This window comes from Eleutherodactylus coqui, chromosome 1 (assembly GCF_035609145.1).
Source record: "Eleutherodactylus coqui strain aEleCoq1 chromosome 1, aEleCoq1.hap1, whole genome shotgun sequence".
Lineage (NCBI taxonomy): Eukaryota > Metazoa > Chordata > Amphibia > Anura > Eleutherodactylidae > Eleutherodactylus > Eleutherodactylus coqui.
Window position 1 is genome coordinate 181,958,134 of NC_089837.1, and position 24,904 is coordinate 181,983,037.

The window sequence follows — 24,904 nt, forward strand, 5'->3', positions numbered from 1 at the left end:
CATACAAGGTGGGTGCCAGCTGTCTGTGATAGCAGGCATCTGCCCGCAAGAGCTGCAATTAGTGTCAACTATATGAATGAATGCCTCTGAAGGCGTGCTGTTTGCATGACTTCATAGAGTGCCTGTTTTTTCGTGGCAATATCGTGATTTTGTGTCGCTATAAAATCGCAGGACTTTGTAGTGTTCTTTTGCTGGGATTTGGGGGGGGGGCTTGAAACATAAACCCTACCCTGAAAAAAAGACTTGGCTGCATAAAGAAAAACAAAAAAGAAATACATCACCTAAGCAATGTAAGGAATGTGGATGTGGAACCACTGTGTCAATCTACCGGGTAGGTAAAGATCCGTTCCAGCACAGCGGACAGCCAACCCCAGCGTGTAAGGTAAGGTATCAGATGATCAGCTCCATACATAGATGGAAACTAGGGAAGGTATCTTGCCCTGAACTGATAACCAGGAGAGGGAGACCCCTGCCTACAAGCAGAGCACTTGTCCCGATAAGGACGATCTTCCTCTAGACGCTGACTTACCCTGGCGGGCCAGAACACCTATAGAACAAAGATAGAACAACACTGGGAAGTACAGAAACAAATTAGGAACAAGTTGAGAAGGATATACAGGGAAATGGACAATGGGAACAACAGCCTACAGAGTACACAAACTAAAAACACAGAGAACAAGCAGAACGCAAGATTGCAAGGTAACTGTCGAAGCAGTGGCTGGAGATGAAGTGAGGGGAACAAACTCTCATCAACACTGCAGCAAGGTCTGAAAGGCCCAGGGCAGCTATATAGGATGCTGATTAGAAAAGGAGCATCAACTGAACAGGAGACCAGAAGCTATTAACCCTAGGAGTGCTGGAAGATAGTGAATATAAGCTCAGGGAACAGAGAGAATGGACCGATGCCCGTATTTGCCAGACATAGAAGCAGAAGATTGTGTCTGAACAGTGCACCTGACAAGCAACACTATCTGGCGCAGATCTTCAGTGTTTAGGCAAAGCTTCCTGGTCAAGATTTTGAAAAACCCCATCTCCAGGAAGCTCTGCCTCTGATTTGTTCTCGAGCGCTGCGGCTCAGCCAATCAGAGCCAGTCCTCGATGAACCAATCACAGCCATTCAATGAAACCATTCAATGAAACCTTGCCTGAACACTGAAGACAAGTGCCAGAGAGGCAGAGAAGACCTGCGCCGGAGCCAGATAGCGCCACTAAGGTGATATTTTTGTTTTTTTTTATGCAGCTAGGGCTTATTTTATGGCTTTTACAGTAGGATTTTGAGAAAGACCGTTCTGTCAGTTGAAACTTTACATTTTAAAGATGGATGAATAAAAGTTTTGCTTACTTTTATGCACCAGATCATGCTGCTGCTAAATCTTGTTTCTAATGAATTGTAGGTTAAAGTGCATCAGTCTTTTAGTCTTTTATCTAATGTATGCAATAAGCTATTATAAGCATTTTCAATATGTTTAATCAGCCTCTACTGTACATTTTAACTATAAAATCCCTATTCAGCGATGCTAGGAGAAACCATTGCTAGGAAACTCATTCTTCAGTTAGCTGCATAGCTGAATATGGAGATCCCAGCCTTGCTTGGGGATGTCTTCAGCCCTGCAGGGATGCAAGGCTGTTTCCATGTGAAAACACCTCGCACCCAGGGGTTTCCACATGGATTGAGAGGGATATATCCGCCGTGATTTACCTGCAATTGAAGTGGTGAAGTATGCTGTGCATCCCCATCAAAATTTGCACCAAACAGTGTGGATTTTGGCACAGACGTTTTTGTGGATTTTTCAGCATGCTGGTAAATTCTGCTGATAATTCTAAGTATCATAGTATGTAACGCGTAAAAAAGACTGTCCATCTAGTTCAGCCTATTACTCTCCAATGTTTATCCAGAGGAAAGCAAAAAATGAGGTAGGAGCCAATTTTCCCCATTTAGAGGGAAAAAATTCCTGACTCCAATCTGGCAATTAGAGATTATTATTTTTGTTAATTTTTGAAGTTATTAATGATTATAACATATAATATTGTATTGCTCAAGAATGAAGTCCAGGCCCTCTTGACCTATTTTATTTGTCTCCTCAGACAGGGAGTTCCATGGTATCACTACTCTTACAGTAAAGAACCCCCTTCTATGTCAGTGTAGAAACCTTCTTTCTTCTAGACATAGAGGATGCCCCCTTGTTGTAGTCACAATCCTGGATATAAACAGATGATGGGAGAGATCTCTGTATTGTGCCCTGATATATTTATAAGTAGTTATTAGGTCACACCTCAGTCGTTTTTTTTTCTAAACTAAATAATCCCAATTTTGATAACCTCTCTGGGTATTGTAGTCCATCCATGCCGTTTATTACTCTAGTTGCCCGCCTTTGTATCCGCTCAAGCTCGGGTATGTCCTTCTTGATTACTGGTGCTGAAAACTGTATACAATATTCCATGTGAGGTCTGACCAGTAAAGAGGAAGAACAATTTTAGGATTATGTGCCCCTAGACCTCTTGTGATGCACCCCATGATCCTATTTGTCTTGGCAACAGCTGTCTGACACTGGTTGCTCCAGTTAGGCTTTTACGTGTCAGTGTTTCCCAGTGGTTTCTAATATAGTGTTCAATGGTGACATGTATTTCCTCTGCCCATGTGCAGAACCTTACATTTATCAGTGTTCAATCTCATTCCATTCCATGTGAAAAGTCTCTTAGTGAGGCTCATGTAGCTGCACTCTTACTCATCTGTCTCATTTATGCAGTCTCATGTGCAGAATCACATATTCCTTTAATTTCTTGAATAGACTGAGCCACCTATATATGTTATGTGGATCATAGTGATACATTTCACAAGTATATGTCCTTTGCCAACTATGCATTCAAATGTTTATGTTTAAAAGTATATGGCCAAAGAAGTCATTGACTAACTAAAATAATCATAAATTATAGTCAGAAGTTTTCCCATCATTTTGAGCTGAACACCAAATATTTTACTCATCAATTACAAGATCCAATGAGAACTTATTATCTTGACAAACTAAGAAAGTGAAACCATAGAAGTTATGGATTCTATGCAGACCCCTTGTTATCCAAATATATAGGATGCATAAAAAGTCATCATGAAGTGCTTTTACAGAGATCCTATTGGTTCTTTCTTGAAAAAAATAAGCACCAAGTAATAGGAAATATAAATACTAGAGCCTCAACAGACCATTATCTCTTTGGATATACTTTTTTCATGCGTATTTCTCTGCCTTATCTACACGGCATGGTCCACTTGATTACCTGTCACTGAGTAGACCATATGTTGAATGTGATATTGTATCTCATCACTTTCCATATAGCTAATTCCATGTAGAGATAAGTGTTTGTGGAATTACTTATTAAAATCATAACTGAGTTTAAGGAAATGATCCTTAGAGAGAGAAAATTTTACCCAAGCATTAATTATTTATACAGTTACTGCTGCTGAATACATAATCTATCAGCACCTTGAAACATATGGACAGAGGCATTACACTTCATTTTTCATAAAGCTCCTTAGTTTTCTCTCTAAGACTGGCTGTCTACTTGGATTATGTACATATCAAGGCAATTAATATTATTTATTATTTATTTATATGGTGCTAACATATTCTGCAGCGCTCTACAATCGGGGAATACAAAGTACATACAGATAGCAGACAATATGTGCAAAAACTTTTCTACAAACAGAATGTTCTGCAAAGGGAGTTAACAAAGGCAGTCAGGCTGAGATTGAATTGCAAACAACTCACCACTTCCACCCAATTCCAATTTGCTCCTGATCTGTTAATTTTATGATTGAGTGAGTACTTTTCAGGATTTTTCTGTTGTTCGTCTTGCTCTAGGTGGTTTGCAGATGTCTGAAGAAAGGCCCATCTACATTTGTATTGTTATCTTTAAATGCTCATGTTGTAACACAAGACTACCTACATGCACTGTCTTCAGGGAGTTCATGATATTAAATTAGATCTTATATCATAGTTTGTGTTGTTTAATATAGTGTCTTCACAGACAAAACTGGAAGCTCCTGGACACCACTGCAGAATCTGTAGGGGCACTCAAACTATTACATGCAATTTTTGGTACTGGTCTCATATGAGCCAAAGGAACCATTTGGGCCTACATATTGGAGATGGAAAACCATGACATTCAGGCCGAACAGATTGTTTGTGGCTCCTGCTCCACTTTTTCTGAATGATGTAGGCGCAGAAAGTGGGTCATATTAAACTCTGGAGTAAACAGAAAGACCAGTAATGCACAGGGGGTAATTTAAGGATGTTGTGATCAAAGGGAGAGAAAATGTCCATGAGTTCTGTATTGTCTATTTCTATTCACCAGGTTTAATGCAACTGCCAAAGACTGGATGATTTGAGAACAGTTTTATGTGAATTACAATAGGTGTTTGTTAAAAATGGTTTTATGTATTTTAGTATATTATTTATGTTGTATGGAGACCACTTAAAGAGAAGATTGTTGTATTTAGTCATATCTTGGTAAATCCAATTATCTTTTTAATTAATCTAGTAATGTATCTAAAAAAATATTGCTTATTAATAATGGATAGTTTTTATCACAACTGAGGTCAGTTGTTTAACCTCTTTATGCCACAGGGCATAAGTGTATGTCCTGGCTGCAGGGTACTTAACACAACAGGGTGTACACTTATGTCCTGTGGATAGAGAGAGATCAGAAAAGATTCCTCGCTATCCAGCAGCGGGAGCTGGCTGTCACCGATAGCCGTCCTCCTCCAGCAACACTTGGGGTGCATCGGGACAGCGACCTTTCTGTTAACCCCTTCCCTGCTGCAATCTATGTTGATCACATCATATAAAGGGTTCACAGAGGGAGCGTGCTCCCTCTGTGACGTCCTCGGACATCATGTTTGAAATGAAATGAAAATATTTTGTCACTTATCGTGCATGATGAACGTCTCAAATCAATTAAAAAAAATAATTCCAGAATTTGCTATTTTTCTTATGTTCACCTCACAAAAAATATAATGAAAATCAATCCAAAAGTCACATATACCTCAAAGTAGTACCACTCAAACACTTTTCACAAAAAACAGACCTCACACAGCTCCATTGCCAGAAAAATAAAAATGTTATGAATGGGGTGATGCAGATTCCATTGCTTTTCTTTAAAATCATGTTTTTATTGTGCTAAAGTAATAGAAAATATATATGTAAACTTGGTAACACAGTAATCATGCTGATTCAGATAAGAAAGCAATGATTATTTTTACCAAATAGTGAACGCTGTAAAAACAAAACCCCAAAAATAATGGTAGAATTTTTGAATTTTTTTTCCCATCTGCCGCCCATAAAAGTTTAATAAAAAACTTATAAACACATATATGTACCCCCAGATTGATGCCATTAAAATATACAACTCCCCCCCCCCCCCCAACCCCTTCAAAAAATAGCCTTTATACAGCTATGTCAGTGAGTTATAGCTCTTGCAATGTGACAATGTAAATCGCTTGGTCCTTAAGACACAAAATAGGCTTGTCACTAAAGGGTTAATATTTTTAATTTGGGCAGTTTATAGCACAAATAATAATTTATCTTGGAATTCTTTTCATCATATAACTAACAATTCACATGATGTAAAAGAAAACTATATAAAGTATAGAAAAAATGATATACAATGATTGCTTCATTGATTGAACAAGCTATGACTTAAAGTGATACCCTTTCTCATAGCTATTTCATTTTAAGATTATTCTGTTAAACATTATGTACTGCTAAAATTCACCTTCTTATTTATTTCTTACAGAGAAAATGAGTGATTTCCTCTCTCAACTAAAAACACCAGCTGCCTTGCTCGCTGCTCAAGGAAAACCAGGCCCACCTGGAAATGATGGACTTCCAGGACCCCCTGGAGATCCTGGGCCACCTGGCACTAAAGGTAAACATGAGAATGCTGTAGCTCATCTAAAATGCTTCCTCGAGATCTAAGGCTATACAAAGCAACATGACTTGAAGGTGCATTGATGGATATATTCTATATTTATGCTTAAAACATAACTCTTACCAAATATATCAGCTCTACATTCTCAGATGGGTGTAAGACTCCAATGTATGGGGAATCATACTGTACATTCCAAAATTATAAGATATAATGATATCATTTACTGAATGTAGCACAAACATACAACTGCCAAGATTCTATGTGCTTCTGTTCAATCACATATACAATTACATGAGAACATGCTTATATTTATATATGACTAGCTGTTTTCCAGGTTGGGATTTATAACACACAGTGCAATGACACAACAACGTGTGCTATAAGATTAACTTAATACTTGTGTTCATAACTAGAGATGAGCGAGTATACTCACTAAGGCACATTACTCGAGCGAGTAGTGCCTTAGCCGAGTATCTCCCCGCTCGTCTCTAAAAATTCGGGGGCCGGTGGGGGGCGGGGCGCGGCAGGGAAGAGCGGGGAGGAACGTAGGGGAGATCTCTCTCTCCCTCTCTCCCGCCCGCTCCCCGCCACAACTCACCTGTCACCCGCGCCGGCCCCCGAATCTTTAGAGACGAGCAGGGAGATACTTGGCTAAGGCACTACTCGCTCCAGTAATGTGCCTTAGCAAGTATACTCGCTCATCTCTATTCATAACTAAAGCAATGGATTATGTGAGATTCCATCATGTTAGTATTCTGTGAGGAACCAATTAATGATTGTGTGTAAATTCAAAGATCATATACGTTGGGTATCATCTTTTACACATACAGTTCTTGGAAGAAAACCTTAATCACTCAACATAGCTAAACTATTCATGTACTTCTGAGCATGAGTCACACAACTTAAAACAGCCCTAAAAAGTTTGCATCAAACTACCACATGACTGATTTCCATTTCAAAGGAAGAAAGCACTAACAATAGATCTAACAACAGATTGTTATTCATCTGAATATTACACATTTTGACCTTGGCTTTTGTTTCTAGCTACATTGTATTTGTGCATTACCATACTAAGTAATAATGTTTCAATATGCATATGCTGTAGAGTATGCTAAGTCATATGCTTTTAAATAATTAACAGAGTAAGAATATGATATGCAGATATTTAATTGACATTAACACAAAGCTTTTCTGCCTACAAAAAATGCTTATCCAAAATTAATGAGAAAATCTAGGACACCGAAATAAATGGTGAACAAACAATGATCTGTTTAAAGTAATAGAGTTTATTCAAGAGTTCTACTGAAGGCGTTTCAACAAGTTTTCAATTATTTTTATGTTACAATTGTCCTGCAACAGCCTTGCATCCCACTGGATGGGCTACGGTAGGCTCTTGTAAATGCTAGTATATCACCCTGGTGAATGGTGTGTGTTCATCATCCAGCTTTATACTTTGAGTTTGGGCTGTCTTGACAAGCAGATTCTTGGGATAGTGCTCAGTCAGTGGGATGTCTCATGTTATGTCATTTGTTCCAACTTTATAGTTATAAACGATCTATTCTCTAATCTTAATGCCTGAGCGTTCACCCAAGACTTAGACATATGTTGCAATCCAATTTCCAATATGATTAATGCATAAGCATTAGTCCTCTTAAAGAGTACCTGCACTTTTACTTTGGGTTTCTGCTGCTCTGTCTTCCATTTTTGGCCCTTTCCTGCAGGTGAAGATAGTCCCATATAGCCTCATATAGTGCTTATATAGTCCTATGTTGAGTTGTCTTCAGCTGCCAGAAGGAGCCAAAGACATCTGACAGAGCAGACGCACCCCAAAGTAAAAGTGCAGGTATTCTTTAAGGCAGGACAGCTGGGTGCAATATTGCTAAGTTTTTCTTCAATGATTGTATGATTCATATGAGAGGCTTTTTCAAAATCATTGCCCTACAATAAAATCTATGGAAAGACAATTGGAGAGATTTATCAAAGCTAATTTCTATTAGTAGTGGAATAATTTCCTACCAGATAGCTGTTTTCATTATATAAGGGACCACTGAGAATTGAAATCTAATTTTCTATGGGCAACTCCTTCACTTCTATCTTGTACTGGTTTTGATAACTCTTCCCCAATATTGTATTTCAAAACCAATCACATTGAAGTTTCCTTTTTATTAGTGCTGGAGTGATCGACATCTGTATAGCTGGTTTGATAAAAAAAAATAAGCATGCCAGTCTTTCGGTAGTTTCTTGATAGGTGGTTCCTATCTATTATTTTTTCCGGTAGTTTGGTCTTCTCTGGAATCAGAATATGACTGAAATCAAGACAAGGCAAAGGTTCCTAGAAGAAGTATGGAGGCTTTGGAAAGGAAAAAAAAAAGGAAAAACAAAAATACTATGTGTATGAGAAATCTCCTGATTGGAAATTGAAAAACAAATGTGAAGCTTGCAGTAGTTATGGGCTAGTTGACTCTATTAAGCTACTGTGCACAATTCTATGTTGTTGGGTGCTGTTACTTTTTAGTTTTCTCAATAATGTAACTGTGAATTAAATTATGTATGGTATGTGAGGATTATGTGAGTCAAAACATGCATTGTTTTTGATGCTGATAAATGAGGTTAACCCTTTCCAATCCACTGTCTGACCTGTGAAGACATTATGATTTAAAGCTGTACAGCTCCGATGTTGGAAGACATCCGTCGGGGTTCTCTTACTGTATATTGCCAGCCTCTATGCTGTCGGAGCCTATCCAATGTGTCACCTCATGCAGTACTGGCTTTAGCCAGCATATAGCGCCATTGTATAATGGCAGAAAAAGAGTAATACCCCTAGGAAAACCATGATACAAATTGGACTGGAAAGGGTTAATGTCCAAGTTGGGATTCTTGGAATCTTCTAAGTTCCAGGCCGTAGGTGATACCGTTTTACTGAATTCTTATTGTTTACATCTAAATTTGTGTGTGCTTTTACTATTTTTATTTTATGTATTAATAACCTGTTTACACGATGAAAAATGTCATTGTTATTTGATATTGCATCCTTATTGTTTACAAGCCACAGAAATATATATTACAATTCTGTTGACAAGGACAACCTGCAGATCACAAGAACCATTTCTGTTACTGGAAGTACATGGCGGATATTAATCTGCACTCACCAGAGGTTTCCGTTATTGTCATATTATCCGTTAATGTGAATGCAGTTGTGTTTCAACTGGATGTTTTCCTATAATGTGTCTGAATCCTGAAAAATCATGAAATGTTTAGTAGTATCCATAGAAAATTACTCTCAACAATTCTCTCTAATGAACAAATTACTGTACCATAATTTCCAGTACTTAAGTAGCCTCGTTCCTAGTGGTCACTTAAGGTGGCCATATACACTAGCCTAAAGGTGATCAAAACAGATAATTTCAACCAAAATACTTGCTTGTTGGGTGAAATTTAACAATGAAGGATTGTTTTAGCCAACCAATAACACAACATCAGCGTTTGGGGGAAAAAGCAGCCATGTTTAAAATTTTCACCCAATAGTTGCTAGTCCATGAGGAATTTTTTTCATGAAGCAACATTTCTAAAAAGATATTTATCCTTCGGCTGCTATCATTGAACATATATGGCCAGTTTGAATGGCTGTAACAGCCAATAAGTACTAAAATGTGTATGGCTGCATTGGCATGATTGTTTACCAGATGATCATTCTAATGTGTATGGCCCTTTTGCCTTTCTATTGTTTTCCCTATTACTGAAAGAAAGTTTTATACATATAATTACAGATTAATCACATAAATCAGAGGTCCTCGCCCCTTTGTAACTTGTGAGCTGCATTCAACTTCAAGTTATGAGATCAGAAATCTCTTGTTATAGTTTATAACAGAGTGGAGGAAAAACATTAAATGTTGATATAAACAAAAGATAAAATTGCAAATGTGCAGATAGATATTTCAATATGAAACTTTGTACTCAGCGTCTCTGTGAAATGTAAGATTTAGGTTGTTTCCTCTTTGGTTATTGAGGAAAGGAAGTTGAACTGCATTGCATATCAAAGAAAATAACATATCTAAATTATATATCTGTTATATTATACAAGTTGAATGCATAACATCAAGAAAAAAGAAGGGCTAGAGCTCCTCATGATCCACAAACCAAAAAGTCAACTAATGCAAGAGGTTGGACTCACCCAGGATGTGCTAGGGGACACAAGTGGCCCCCTGCAGTTCTAAGGGCCAGGAAGGCACTTCACATAACCAAATGGAGGTCCTACTAGTGACCTTCAATGACCTTCAAACGAATGAGGTCCTTCAAATCAATGTATGACTCTTTAACAATTTGAAGGAATGCTGCCATCCAATAGGTAGCACTGCAGAGATGATGTTCCAGCTTCCTTAGTTGCATAAATTACCCAGGGGAGCATGAATAGACTTATAGCTCTCCTCCCTTACCACTCAAGTGTCTTCTTACACCCCTTCTGTGTGATCTCCTTGGGGAGAGAAGATGCCACACCCCAACTCCCCACTCACCCCCTAGGTGTCTCCACACATTTTTAGGTGCTCTCCTTAAGAAGAGACAACACTCCTTTTGACCCATGTCACAGGCCTCTCACCAGCCAAGCCAGAAACCTACTGCACACTGATGAGGGACAAACACCCCGAAACAGCTGTCTGTGTATGGTTTTCAGGCTTGATTTCCTATTGCTAATCATTGTTTTACAGACTTGTTAAAGAGTCTTACATTGATTTGAAGGATGCTCCCATCTAATAGGTGGAGCTGCAGAGGTATTGTTCCATCTTCCTTATTTGCATAAATTACCCAGAGGAGCATGAATGGCCTTGTAAGTCTCCTCCTTCACCTCTCTGATGTCTTCTCACACCCCTCTTACTCTACCTGGGGAGAGACAATGCCCCCACAGACCCACTTACCCTCTAGGTATCTCCACACACTTTTTGCGTGCTCTCCTTAAGGAGAGATGACACCCCTCTTGACTCAAGTCCCAGGCCTCTCACCAACCAAGGCAGAAACCTACTGCACACTGATGAGGGGCAAATACCCCAAAACAGCTGTCTGTGTATGGATTCTGGCTTGGTTTCCTATTCCCAATCATTGTTTTAAAGAGTTGCGCATTGATTTGAAGGAATGCTGCCATCCAATAGGTGGCACTGCAGAGGTATTGTTCCATCTTCCTCATTTGTTGGCATTGGAAATGCAACTCATTAAAGATATTAAGAGGAGGTCTATTACCCAATGTATTATATCACATATGATGGATCTTTTTAGAATAAATAATGCTCCCTACCTTTTAAGTTATAGGTTCATATTTGGTGAACATACATTAATTTATTAAGGGATTCCTTAGATAGAACAATAGTGGGAAATTTGAAATTTACATCAGCCATATGGTATCTGTTATTCTAATGTCCACAGGTGGATCGGATTCCGCATGCGGATTTCTGCAGCGGATGGCCTGGGAAACTATTTTCAAATGCTTGCAAGAGATCGCAGATGTAATGGTCTTTCTGCGCGGATGTATGTGGATGCTCTGCCAGATATTTGTAGCACTGTCTCAGAAATGTGCACAGTCTTGATAACCAAATCTTTACTGTCCCATTCAATCAATTCCCTAATACATTTCTGTAGATCCATCAATTCTGAATCTATAGTTTCATGTAATATTTTGCAATAACAAAAGACACAAAATACCTCCTGTTCTCACTTTACAGTTTTGGACTGCTGCTTGGCTTTAGGTTTCAAACTTCAAAGAGAGAGATGTTAATTGCAATTCTGAACCAGATTCCCACCAACTGCGGCTTTAGAATGTACCTAAGATAGTGGCCTTCTCATAAACAATGGGTTCCTAGGGAACTCATGTCTTCAATTTTACCTCACATGCTTTGAAATATGTTTACAGAAGACTTCTTGAATGCTTCTCTTGAAATGTTTCCTCTTTGGGTAGCACTGTGAAATAAAGTTTATGGAAACAAATTCTGGAACTATATATGTACAAGTTGTTGAATGTTTTCTTCTTCAGTTAAATGGACAAGATTGATATTAAACTCTTATGTGTATGGGGGTCCCCTGATTGTCACCTGACAGCAGATTTCATGGGGAAAAAGAGTTTGGATGTGTTGGGATCATAAGCCTCTGCTAGAGATATCCTCTCTGCCTATTGAAATAAACATTCTGGGGCTGCCTTACACATAGAGTCAGCTTAACACTGCATGTGAATGGGCTGAGAGCGGTTGAACTGTAGGCAGCACCAGACACCGCCACATGTGACATCTTTGCAGGTATTGCAGTAAAAGGGTTGCAGCACTGCTGTTCCTTAGATCTCCTGATCGGCGGCATACTCTAAGGAAAGACTTTCAGTATTAAGTCCTGAAAAGCCATTTAATTAGTCATTCCCTTATTGCTTTAATATAGTCCAGACCCTCTAGGGATTAAATAATCACTCAATAGTTAGATACAGTATTGCAGAGTATGTCTTATATTGTTACATTGCTGGTAATCATAGTATATGATTACACATAAGAATTGATCTACCAACAGAATTTAACTTAAATGGTGTTTAGATTGCCATTCAGTGTAGAGAAACTCAACTAAAGCCCCATTTACACAGGATGAATGTTGGGCAAATGCTTCCTGACACTCATCCCTGTACATACTCGCTCCCATGCTGTCACACAGGAGTGAGTATCGCTGGCTCTCTGACAGAGCAGCCAGTGGGTGGGCTGGGCGGCTGGAGGAGATTTCTCTCTTCACTCTCTCCCGCCCCTCTCCATTCACTTAACACAGTGGCCAGTCAGTAGTAAATGGCCGCTGTGTTAAGTGAATGGAGAGGGGCGGGGGAGAGCAAGGTAAGAAATTTCCTCCTGCCTCCCCGCTGCGAGCCAAAGATACTTACTTGCTCCTGTGCAACAGCTGGGAGTATGTGCGGGAACGAATGTCGGGCATCATTTGTCCAGCTTTAGTCCCGTGTAAATGGGGCTTAACCTTCTAGAGTAGAGTGAAAATGTGTATCATGGACTTAATAAGTATGTAACAAAGTTTAACTTGAGATTGAATGTGTTATCATGACTTCCTGTGCTATGGTTTGCTTCCCCTTTTAATTGCTTTACAATGAGTTTTGTTGTGTTAAGATGAGAGAACAGTGGTTTTTTAATGGTTTAAGATAAGATAACCTGTCACAAAAATTTATCACAGACAAGTTATCACATTTCCCTACAGTGAAGTTTAGTTAGTAAAGCACAGACAGAAATACAGATCACTAGCAAAAAAAACTTCATTTGTGCTTAAAAGGGTTTTAAGGATTTTAAAAACTTGACTGCTTTCTTCCAGAAACAGTGCCACACCTGTCTATGAGCAGTGTGTGGTATTGCAGCCCAGCTCCATTGAAGTAAAAGGGACTAAGGTGCAATAAGATGTGCAACCTGTGGACAAGTGTGGCGCTGTTTTTGAAGATAGCAACCATATTCTTCCAACATCTTTAAGTACCTATAGATAGAATTATAGAAGTACCACGTGTTAGTAATAGTTGCATACAAAATTAAGCAGCAGTGTGTTTGTTGATGTAGCAGAGTTTAGTCTGTCATTTAACATGCAATTAGCATGTATAAGGCCTCGGTCAGACGGGCGTTTTTTGCCGTGATTTGCAGATCGCATGACGGATGCACATCCGCAAATCACGTGACCGGGGCCGACGATTCGCCGAAAAATCTGCAGCTAGCAGCATTTTCGGTGAAAAGGCCCCGATCAAAGGAGCGCTGTCCAACCCATTGCAATTCAATGGAGTCAAAAATGTGTAAAAATAAAAAAAAAATGTATACTCACCTTGTCCCTGCAGCCGGAGTTCAGATTTAAAATCCCCGCCTGCTGATTGGGCTGCCTCTGGTTGGTCACAGCCCTCACCAATCAGAGGCAGCTCTCACTCACCCATTCATGAATTCATGGTTCTGAATATGCGCAGATCGCATGCGCAAATCGCGGGAAAAAAACGCCCGTGTGACCAAGGCCTAAGGGTGCATTCACACTGAGTTTGCTTTTGCTGAAAGACAATGATGAGCCTTATCAGGGATTCACAGCGGGATACAGATGATACTATTGTTTCAGCAGTATCCCGCTCCCTGATGACAGGCTGTCTAGCTCTGTTCTCCATACCCCGCTCAGAGCGCTTGGCTGTATAGCAGCCAGGCGCTCCATGCAGAAAACAGCTGGATGCAGAAGACATGCGGGTAAACCCCGCTTGTCTTCGGCATTCTCCGCTCGGAGCACCTAGCTGTATAACAGACGGGCACTCGGAGCGGGGAACAGTTGGAGCGCAAGGTGATCGCTCAATGTTTGAGCGATTATCTTGCGCTGTAAATGGCGCAACGATTATCGCTCAAAAGACATCTTTTAAGCGATAATCGTTGTGTCTAAATGGGCCGTAAGTTGATGCGTTTGATTGCCCGCTTATTACCGCGTATCATACACTCTAACGGCGATCATGGAATCCGCAATTCAAATCCGGTCGTGTGAAACCGACCTCAGATTACTCTGGGTATCCAAGGTTTACAATATGTTCTGTTATCGTATAAATTATCTTCCTCCATACAATTATTTATAGTACTGAGTATACACAATAATTGATTATTGTAACTTCATTAACAGCAGCAGAGTGCAGTCTATGCAGAGGGCAACTCCCATACTAACCCAATAAAGGACATAAAATATTAGCATACAAAGCTATGCAGCTACAGAACCAAATGTCAGGTTGTTGGCTGAGAAATTGTCACATAGTGTTTTTTTACATAAGTTTATATTTATTTAATTATATATGCGCCCGTTGTATTCTTTGGAAGAATGTTATATTCTCATGAAATGTGGGCAAGCAGTGTGACAAAGCACATAACCAAACCTGAATACACTTTATCCCCTCAAGGTCAGAATTTCAAAAACAAAAGCATTCCGCTTTCTTAATATGCAAATTCATCCTATGTATACTATAGACTGGAAGAAAATTGTGTTTCGGCTACAAACAAATTAATCTCTTCTGCACTTGCCTACTCTCTTTATTCTAGTTTTGCTTGTTATCTGTATCGCATTCTCTTAAATTATTAAACACTCACTGGGAAAATCAAATCCATATTTTTCAAAAGTTCTGACAATAGCTTGTAATTGTATTTTTCGAAAGAAATGTAACAAGGGGTCTTTCTGCAGTGTGGTATACTTTTAATAGACTAGTATGTGAAAATACGTATTGGATGGGGTGACACGAAATAGAAAAACAGTTACAATGCTGTAGTGCTTGGCAATAATGTTCATCTATAAATTATGGCAACGGACTGCAAAATTCCAAAGACTTTCAAAGGGACAGATATACAGCAGAATAAAGCGCAGTTACAAAAACTAGATGCAAACACAAATCAGCAGAAATCAACCATCTGGCATTTTCAGGATAAAAAAATGAAAGTACAAAGATGTTAGGTAGTGTAATGTCTAAGAAAATGTGATTAATGTCACAGCCTGCTGTAAAGGTGCTTTTAGATTAGAATCATTCAAAAAATCGTTGAAATGGGCAAAAGTGAAGAATAATTATAATCGTTCAGTCTAAACACGAACCGATGACCGAATGACGAATAATAAGCCCAAGAGACAGTTGGTCTACATCAGTGCTCACTTGGCCATGAGGAATCTAAAGACTAATTTCCAAAGGGTGGCTGAGCTCAAGGAGGTTCAGCAGCTAGTCAGAAGGTCAACAAAGCAAATACATTTAGGGGAATGAGAGAGGGGTATAAAGGTGACTGAACTGCAGGGACAGGCTGAGACTGCACTGCTGCTACATTCAAGTTGAGCCCTATGTAAAGTTATATTCAGATGATGTCACCAGTTGCACTTTTTTGCCTCAAGTGCAGCAAAAACACAACAGTGATCTTTAACAAACAGCAAATAAGTGACCGGACAGCACTGTCTCAATATACCCTTTTGTTCTCTGATTTTTGCTCTCACTCTTACCCTCTTTTTTATTCTCTGTATTTTCTTTCTCTCTTTTTAATTATTACTTTCATTATCTCTCTTTTTGTTCTAAATCTGTTTCATCCTTTCTTTTTTCATTTTCTCTCTATTTTCTCTTCTTTTACTCTTCCCCCTTTTTTTTTTTTGCTCTCTCTCATGCACTTTTCTATATATTTTGTCTCTTTTTTATCCTCTCTCTTTTGTTCTCTCTCTCTCTCACACTCTGTACTACTCCTGCTGTAGGTTAGCTATGTCTTTTTATATTATCCAAACCCTTAAAAGGTCACTACCATTTTTTTAGTGACCTGCTGCTCAATTCGCATTCTGTGAAAGGCTCTCCCAGGTTGACATCTATGCTCGGAACAAAGAAGGATATAAGCCCTTTGGCACTGGAGACATGCCATTCCCCAATCTTGCTTCTATTATTAAAAGGGTTGTTCCAGGATAGAATGTTATCACTTATCCCCAGGAGACAGGATAACTTTTCTTATCAGCGGAGATCAAACCCATAGGACCCCCATCAATACTGAGGAAGGGATCCCAAAGGTCTCTGCATGAATGGAGAGGCATGCACACTGCAACTCTTTATTTCATTGGGAGAACCACAGATACCACTAATGAGTGATGTTGAGTACATTGCAGTGGTTCGATAACGTTTACTTAACCTTATTAATAACACTGGTATTGCCAGTACCTGTATGGATATAGTGGGCTTGTGTTCATTTTCTGTAATTGTATTTTTAATCTAAGACTAAATCCTAAAAGTTTTGTCTATAAGAATGTACTATTCATAAAAAAGTTGTACAATGTCAGCTGCTTACAGCTTTGTATGTTTACCAAGCAAAGTGCCTTAGTAAGTATGAGTATGAAGATTAATGTGAACATTATAACAGTACTAAATGGGTGTGCACTGTATAAATGGTGCTTAAATGAGAAATTCTGTCAAAATCATGCTAGAATAGATCATAGATACATATAACAAAATCACATTGGAAGTCTAAGACCATTACTGATTTCCAGAGTCAAAGGGCTTTGTATAGTGCTTAATCCCCTTTGGCACTGTTCTGGGATTACTTTGGCTGAAAGTCTGACAACATTCTCAGTAAATTGACTTTCAAATATCAGTGCAGTAAAAGTGGCTTTGAAAACAGTATGGGTAAAAGATTACAGACTGTTCCAATGTGAGCTTCCCTCAAATGTATGAGGGGCATATCATAAGACCATTTTAGGCCTCGTTCAGACAAGCATTTTATTTTTGCGCACAAATAGCACGCAAAAAGAAAACGTCTATTAGAACCAATGGTTTCCTATTGAAGCGTTCACATGAACAGTTTTTAGACTCGCAAAATACTCACACCTGCAAAAGATAGGCCATGTGTGGCTACAATGCACACATCCAAAGTCTGTGCTGCGAGAAAAAATAGGGCCTGACCTATCTTTGGTGCGTTTTGCGCAGAAGTTCCCATTGATTCCTATGGGAGTTGGATACACTGCACACGCCACGAATTGTGTAAATGAGCAAGTTATGCGTGAATGTAAATCGCGTCTTTAGCTTCGTTCACGCGATTTTTTCCACACGTGAGCGCTGATCTTTTTGTGTGGCTATTTGTGTGCAAAAAATGCTCGTCTGAAAGAGGCCTTAGTACATATCTCTTTAAGGGGCTGTTCACTAATATATAAGACAACTTAAGCTCATCTAAAAGCCTGTATGTGTCTTAGCAATTTTGTAATACACTTTTATGTTTTTTTTTGTTTTATCTTTGTAAATCTGCCTTGAAGTGCCATCCCCTCTGCACTAGATCTTGTGTGTTTGTATGGTCACAACATATATAGAACATACATAGAGATCTAACAACAGGCAGTGGATTGCAGAGGAGCTGCACTTCACACTTGACGTACAGTGGTAAAAGAATATATTAAATAATGAAAGTATATTGTAAGATTAATGAAACACACAGTTTATCTGATTACTACGAATTGCCTGAAAATTTAGTGTCCCTTTAATGCACATTTAACATTTAATGTACATTCAATGGGCTGCTGCCGCCCAATTGAGAGCAATGAGATGAAGGCAACCCCTACAGTGATGATTTTCGGAGGGGGTAGGGGTTGAAATATAAGCTTTACCCCGCAAATCATCCCTAACTGTAGAAAACAAAAGTTAACTCATCTAGAAGCGCTGTCCGGCTCTTCCCCCGTCCTTGGCAGTCTTCTCTGTATTCTGGTGGCCTGTAAAAGCTGTGGCAGGGAAGCGCGATCCACTCCCTATGTTTTCAATGGGGCCAGCGCTGCTGCCACCGGCCCGTTGACAACAAGATGAAACCCCTGGATGTGACAGCATCCAGGGGTTTCACATCCAAGGAATCCCCTGCTGCAGCTGTCACTGCCGCAGCAGGGTATACCAATCACATTATTACGTGCTATTTTTTTTTTTACTTTGGTCACGCGATGTGCGATTTCTTTATCGCACATATACATGCGCGAAATAATCACTCATGTGACTGCACCCTAAAGCTGACCTGACAGTACCGGAGAGAGAGATTAGAACTCTCTCAGAGGACGATCACTCAGCCATAAAACTTCTCCTCACAAAAAACAGACAAACTGGAACTAACAAACACAGAGCAAGAATTTTAAACCCTGGAAAAGGACCAGAGAAAATATATGCGATTGACACCTTTATTACAATGCAGAAGTATCCTGCAACGTGAGACACTCTAATGCACTCTTTTTCAGTCACCATTGGGGATGGATGTCACCCAATAAAGATTAGAGGACCATATTAGGATGCGTCCTTCACAAAAAGATGAAAGGAGGATGATCGTTCCATCAAGGTAAGTGGTTTACGGAACACCTCCAATGGTGACGTACATTCGGGCTCCTATTGTGTCTCATCAACAAGGATCAGAATTATTAGAGGTGAAATGACAAGAGGCCACCAGGCCTATGTCTTCTTAGTACACAAACCCTCTTAAATAAGAGATAAAATCTGGTTCTTGACCAGGTAACTGCCCTATCTGGATAATAGCACCGGGCTAAAGATGCTGAAACAGTAGGACACCAGCAGCAGCCTATGATAGGTCCTTTTCTCTGGTCCTTTTCCAGGGTTTAAAATTCTTGCTCTGTGTTTGTTAGTTCCAGTTTGTCTGTTTTTTGTGAGGCCCAATCATTTTATATTTATTGATTAATAAAAGTTATATTTTAAGGGATATACCCAGTGAATATTTTGAGAAAGCCTTTCTTCTATATCCCTCTGCCTCTGTGAATTATAAAACTTCTCCTACACGACCCGCCTCCCTAAAAAAAAGACAGAAAAACAACTATTTTAAAGATACATTCACAAAATAAGATATACTGAGATTTTATCTCTGTCTTCTGGAGGTAAAATGTGTGTCTTAGTCCAAAAAATATGGTATATCGAGTATACAGTACATTTTCTGTGGAACAGAAAAGTGTGCTATGCTGCACTTGTATGTCCCACATATAAATGTACACAAACATAAGGAAGGTGAAACATAGTCAAAAGTGGGCACTATTAAACTATATTAATGTGAACAGCCTCTGCATAATTATTTTGCAGCCTTCTCCTTTTTCCATATTACTCCTGGCAGCAGTCTTTTAGGTACTGTTTATACATTTACACAATACCCATTTGCAAAGAGCTTTTATGGTATCATTTTTTATTGTGATTGCTTATTATATTATTTATTATATCATTATAATTGTATAATTGGGAAGAGTTAGGTTCTGTTCACACTAGCATCATGGCAACCATTCGTAAAACAGGCAACTATGATGGATCAATTTTTAAAAGAGCAGAAGAGTCTTACAGACTATTATTACTACTATTTCTGCTATCAAAAATACCAGAGCCCCATCAGAGAAATGACAAAAAAACGGCAGTGTAAACAGAGCCTTAAATGCTTTACTGTACATGCAGTACTGTAGCTCAATGAATGACAAAACTAGAAAGCTGTTTGTGTTTAACTTGTTATTTAACTACAAGAGATTCGTAGCTGATAAGTGTCAGCACAAGTTTTCGTGTATTTCTGAATCATTAAATAAAGTTTGACTTGTATAATATAACGTTTCCTCGAAGTTCATGCATGTGGTCATTTTTTAAAGATTGTTTATGGTAGCAGGGGCGTAGTTATAGGGGGTGCAAGGTTAGCAGTCGCTACCGCACCCTGGTGCCTTAGGAGGCCCAAAGGCCCCTCCATCACATAAGAAGACACCAGTATTATAAACAGCACATGGTAGGAAAGGGGCCCTATTACAGATTCTGCATCAGCCCCAAGAGCTTCTAGTTACTCTCTATACTAGTCTTTACTACTATACATAACAGCTTTTAATCTGTCCATAGAAATGACAGTCATGTGCCTCTACCCCTTTCTACAAACACCCCAAAAATGTTAAGACAGGAAGTTGGGGTCTCTAGAAACTTCCATTATTGCTGACCTTGGGGGACAATAATTAAATCAGAAGTAAAACTCATCCTTGCCCAATTTAGCTTAAGCAGTATCCATCAAACACAGGAAGGCCTTTACCGATTAGAAAATGTTTGTGTAGCTCAATCCCATTATTCATTCAAGAGAACTATAGGCCCTTTTACACACGATAATTATCGTTCAAAATTCGTCCAAACAGCTGAAAATTAGTGATAATCATTACATGTAAACATGGGCATCGAGCAGTTTTCGTTTGAACAATGGATTTCAGTTCACTTAAAATCCATCGTTCGCACCTTTGAAAGACTGAGCAAATACTTTCCATTTGAATGTATTTCATTATTCTTTCAATAGATGCTTTTCCCGCGGCATTTTTACACTAGCCGCAAGGAGAGCAATGCAATCTGCTGACAGCCACGAGGGGAATAATGCAGCTTTTTGCACAGCTGGGCTTGTGTTTAAGCACACACTGGGCTCTGCAAACAACTCCTAGAGGTCTTTTTACATGCCAATGAAGATGATAAAGTGTTAATGGCCTCTAACACCTTATGTAAATAGATTGCTAAATTTTTCAATCTTTCAGTCAATTGATAGATTATCTTTGCATGTAAACGGACCTTATGATACACATTTTCAGACATGCTATGGCCTACTATGCATCCAGAACCACTGTTGTATAGCTGTATGTAAGATTTAAAACCAGATAAAAGCCAAATAAAGCTATTTTTTCATTAGCTATTTCTTCCTTCTTATGTAAACCATGGCTACGTGGAGTAACCCTTTATAATTACTATGCAGGAGATAAATCATATCAGCAAATAACCAAAGTCCCATTTGCATTGGACGAGTGTCAGGCAAACGATGCCGACACTCGTCCCTGTATCACCGCGCTCCTGTGGAGCTAGCACAGCTGGCTCGCACACAGAGTGGCCAGCAGGGGGGCGGGGCAGTGCAGAAGATTTCTCTCCTCTTGCTTCCTCGCCCCTCTCCATTCACATAACAGAGGCGCCATTTGCTATTGAACGGCGACTGTTTAAGCTGCACGATGAGTGATGATCTTCATCGCTCATCTTTTAGCAGCCCAAAAGATGACGATCATCGCTCATCGTGCAGTTTAAACAGCCGCCATTCAATAGCAAACGGCGCCTCTGTTATGTGAATGCAGAGGGGCGGGGAAGCGAGAGGAGAGAAATCTCCTGCACTGCCCTGCCCCTCTGCTGGCCACTCTGTGTGCGAGCTAGCTCCACGGGAGCGCGGTGATACAGGGACGATTGTCGGGCATCGTCCAGTGTAAATAGGCCTTAACCCCTTCCAATCCACTGTCTGACGTCTAAAGACATTCTTATTGAAGACTGTACAGCTCCTCATGTCGGAAGACATCTGGCAGGGCATTCTTACTGTATATTACCGGACGCTCTGTTGTCAGGGGCCTCTCCAGCATGTCCAATACTGCAGTACTGGTTTTAGCCAGCATGTGGTGCCATTGTATAATGGCAGAAAGAGAAAGCCCCCTAGGAAACCCTGAATCCAAAATTGGATTACAGAGGGTTAATGGCTATAGTCAGGCTTTTAGAAGTCAGTGAGTCTAGGCTAGTTACTTGTATTTGTATCTTTATATGTGTCATTGTAGAATTTTCTTTAACTAGAACTCCTTTCCATATATCGAAATACTGATGCTTCTGCAACATGTATATGGTTTTCTGAAAGACTCATTCAGATGGATGGGACAATTACAGAAATTTCTGCAACAAATCTGCCGAGTGTAAATATGCAATAAAAGGCATCTTAAAAGTGTTGTCTATGAATAAAATTAGTTTATTCCTGACAATATAATGCAGTATTAAAAGAAAATGTGGAAAATGCAGTAAAATGCTGATGATGAAAGAATATAAGGGCAGATTGACTCAGAACGGTCTAAGTAAAGATTGTAATACATTGAAGTGTATTAAGAAGTGCAAGCCTATCTTTGAGTCATTTATGCACCACATTTATAAGCAGGCGTAGATTTCCACTATAATTCATGCCAGTTACTGACATAAATTATAGTAAATCTGATGGGCCACTCACTATTAAAAAAAGTAACAAGACAAATAAAACACCAAAAAGTTGGTGGAAAGTGCAACTTTTTATGCCAGAAATCTGATGAGAACAGTTTAAAAGATGTGCTTCACAATTGCTTCATTGTTTGTCCAGATATACAGTATAACATGGGCATGATAAATACCTATACTCAAGAGTATAAGCTGCAAACCTCAGCATGACATTGCATGGTGTTTTAGCAAACTGTTATCCGCTTGCATGAGAGTAGCTTGCATGTGCTTCCAGCTGTGATCAGATGATCTGCTATACAAATCTAGCATGCTTGTAGGAGGCCTGAGTTGTGTAACTGTAAATAGCAGAAATGAATGTACATATACTTCAGACATTAGCACTCGTCTTAAATCATCAATATACAAGCTTCCTTCCTCCCTGGTACACTCTCACACTGGGAATGCAGGCTACGCTGCTGTGGTCTTCACTTGACAGAAATCTGCCAGAGCACATTTTAGTTCAAGTTACATGAATTGACTGCACCGCATGGTCACTCACAGCCTTTCACTTTCAATTTTTATCTATTCAATGAGCAAGTGCTCCAAAGGCCTGAAACTTTACTTTTTATGTTGGAGAAAGAAGATTTATGGAGACCTTAATCTCAGTAGCAAGATGTGATTTTCTAAAGATTTTTAAACTGGGGAAAATGCAACATAAATAGACTACTTGGATTAAGAGGTCACTTTATGGTTGCAGAATTGTACTTAAAGGGGATACACTGAAATGAATAATAAAATATCCATTGCTGTTCAATGGAATGAAAGTTGACACATATCATGGTGAATTGTTCTTAATAATGTGGGTTTTCTTCTTGTTTTCATCAAATCTGTCATCATGCGTAGATATCTAATGCTGATCTGGAATGATCTGAGCTCAGTCATTATTACTTTCGCTGCCCATGCATCCTAATTTTCCTAAGGACTGTTACCTATTTGTTATTTACAACAACAGTTGGAGTTCCCAAAAATACAAAAGGTCCCATATGCAGAATCTAAAGCAGGACACCGTGCACAGAAAAACTCGCTAGGACCAAAGTCACATAACAATGCATCCATTTATTAATGGATATTTTTTAAAAATAGTACAATTTAAAACTGAGTATACACAGAACAGAGAAAATCCATAGGACATTTGGTGTAAATACACTCAATATAGAAAAAATCAAGCACCTAGTTGTCGGAATCAAATTAAAGTTTCTATGTGTGATGTAACATTAATATAGGTAAGAGATTACTGTATTAGAGCAAAAGGCTAATTATGTAGTTGGGCTACATCTAGCTTGGATATAAGATGTGATACAGGTGAGCATGGAGGCGTACAGGTGCTGTAGGGTATTTGGTGGCATATCAGGCCCCATTTACTGTAGCAGAGCCTCTAGATCGTGCAAACTTGTAGGCTATCGAAATTGGCGTCCCAGATGGTCCTATATATATGTTCTATTGGTGATAAATCTGGCAACTAGGCAGCTCAAGGAAGTGTGACAATGTTGTGGAGACATTCCTGTGACCCCCTTGCTGTTTGTGGCCGAGCATTATCCTGCTGGAAAATGCCTCTTGGAAGCCGCCATGAGAGGAACACAAGTAACTGCAGGATACCCTGAACATATTATTGAGCTGTCATTGTCCCTCGTACCACTACTAGGTGTGACCGACTATCATATGCGACGGCCCTCCAGACCATCACACCAACAGTGGGAGCAGTGTGCTGATCTATGACAACTCCTTCTACATGCTAGGTTTTTTGGGACAAAGAGTGTAAATGTAGCAACAAAATATGAAATAATATATCAGCTAAGATAAAGTAGAAAATGGGATGTGTGACTTATCGTTAATATATAGCAATACAACGATGAATACTTCCAATTATGTAGGTTAATGATCCTTAATCAATGCTTATAGCAGTAAGTTAAAGAATGAAACAAGACAAATAACTACCAGGGACCCATAGCACCCATCGCAAAATTCTCCATTCTGTGTGTATTTGGCCATTAATCATTTTATACTGTACTTTTTCAAACTGAATGAATAAACTTGTGATGTTTTATCTGTCTTTGGTCCTAGCATAATTTTGATTTTTGTAGGTGTTATATTTTTTATTTAGTTTGGCTTCCTATTTTTCTCAGATTCATTTAATTGTTTATAGAACAATAGTTTTACAATATTCTATGATCCTAAATTATACCTGTCACTTCATCCCAATCTGTACAAGATCTATATTCCAACAGCTCTGAATTATTGATCATCTTTCACGCCTTTTTTTCAATAACTGTTTTTACCCCTCCCAGTAGCCCAGTAGTACCCATGCTGTGCTTTATGCCATCCTCTCCATTGCAGGGGGCGAGTACTCTTTACTAGAAGCTTACCAGAATTTATACATATTTGTATTTCCTTTCTCAGATTTATCAGCATGTAAAAGCACCTCCTTTGGAGCATGCATATGCTCTGACAAAAGGAATGTTGGGGCTT

The 24,904-nt window shown here is 39.2% G+C and overlaps 1 protein-coding gene across 7 annotated transcripts in view; it reads left to right on the top strand.

Moving 5' to 3' along the window:
• Positions 1-24,904, top strand: part of COL19A1 (collagen type XIX alpha 1 chain) — an 859,492-nt gene that overhangs the window by 815,418 nt on the left and 19,170 nt on the right. For 6 of the 7 annotated variants that reach the window (XM_066604267.1, XM_066604321.1, XM_066604301.1 and 3 more), the window contains one exon: positions 5,788-5,919. In XM_066604267.1, the coding sequence (XP_066460364.1) occupies positions 5,788-5,919 (132 nt within the window). Of the gene's footprint in view, positions 1-5,787; positions 5,920-8,200; positions 8,419-24,904 lie in introns of those variants that run through there. The other variant, XM_066604311.1, reaches the window with a different exon arrangement.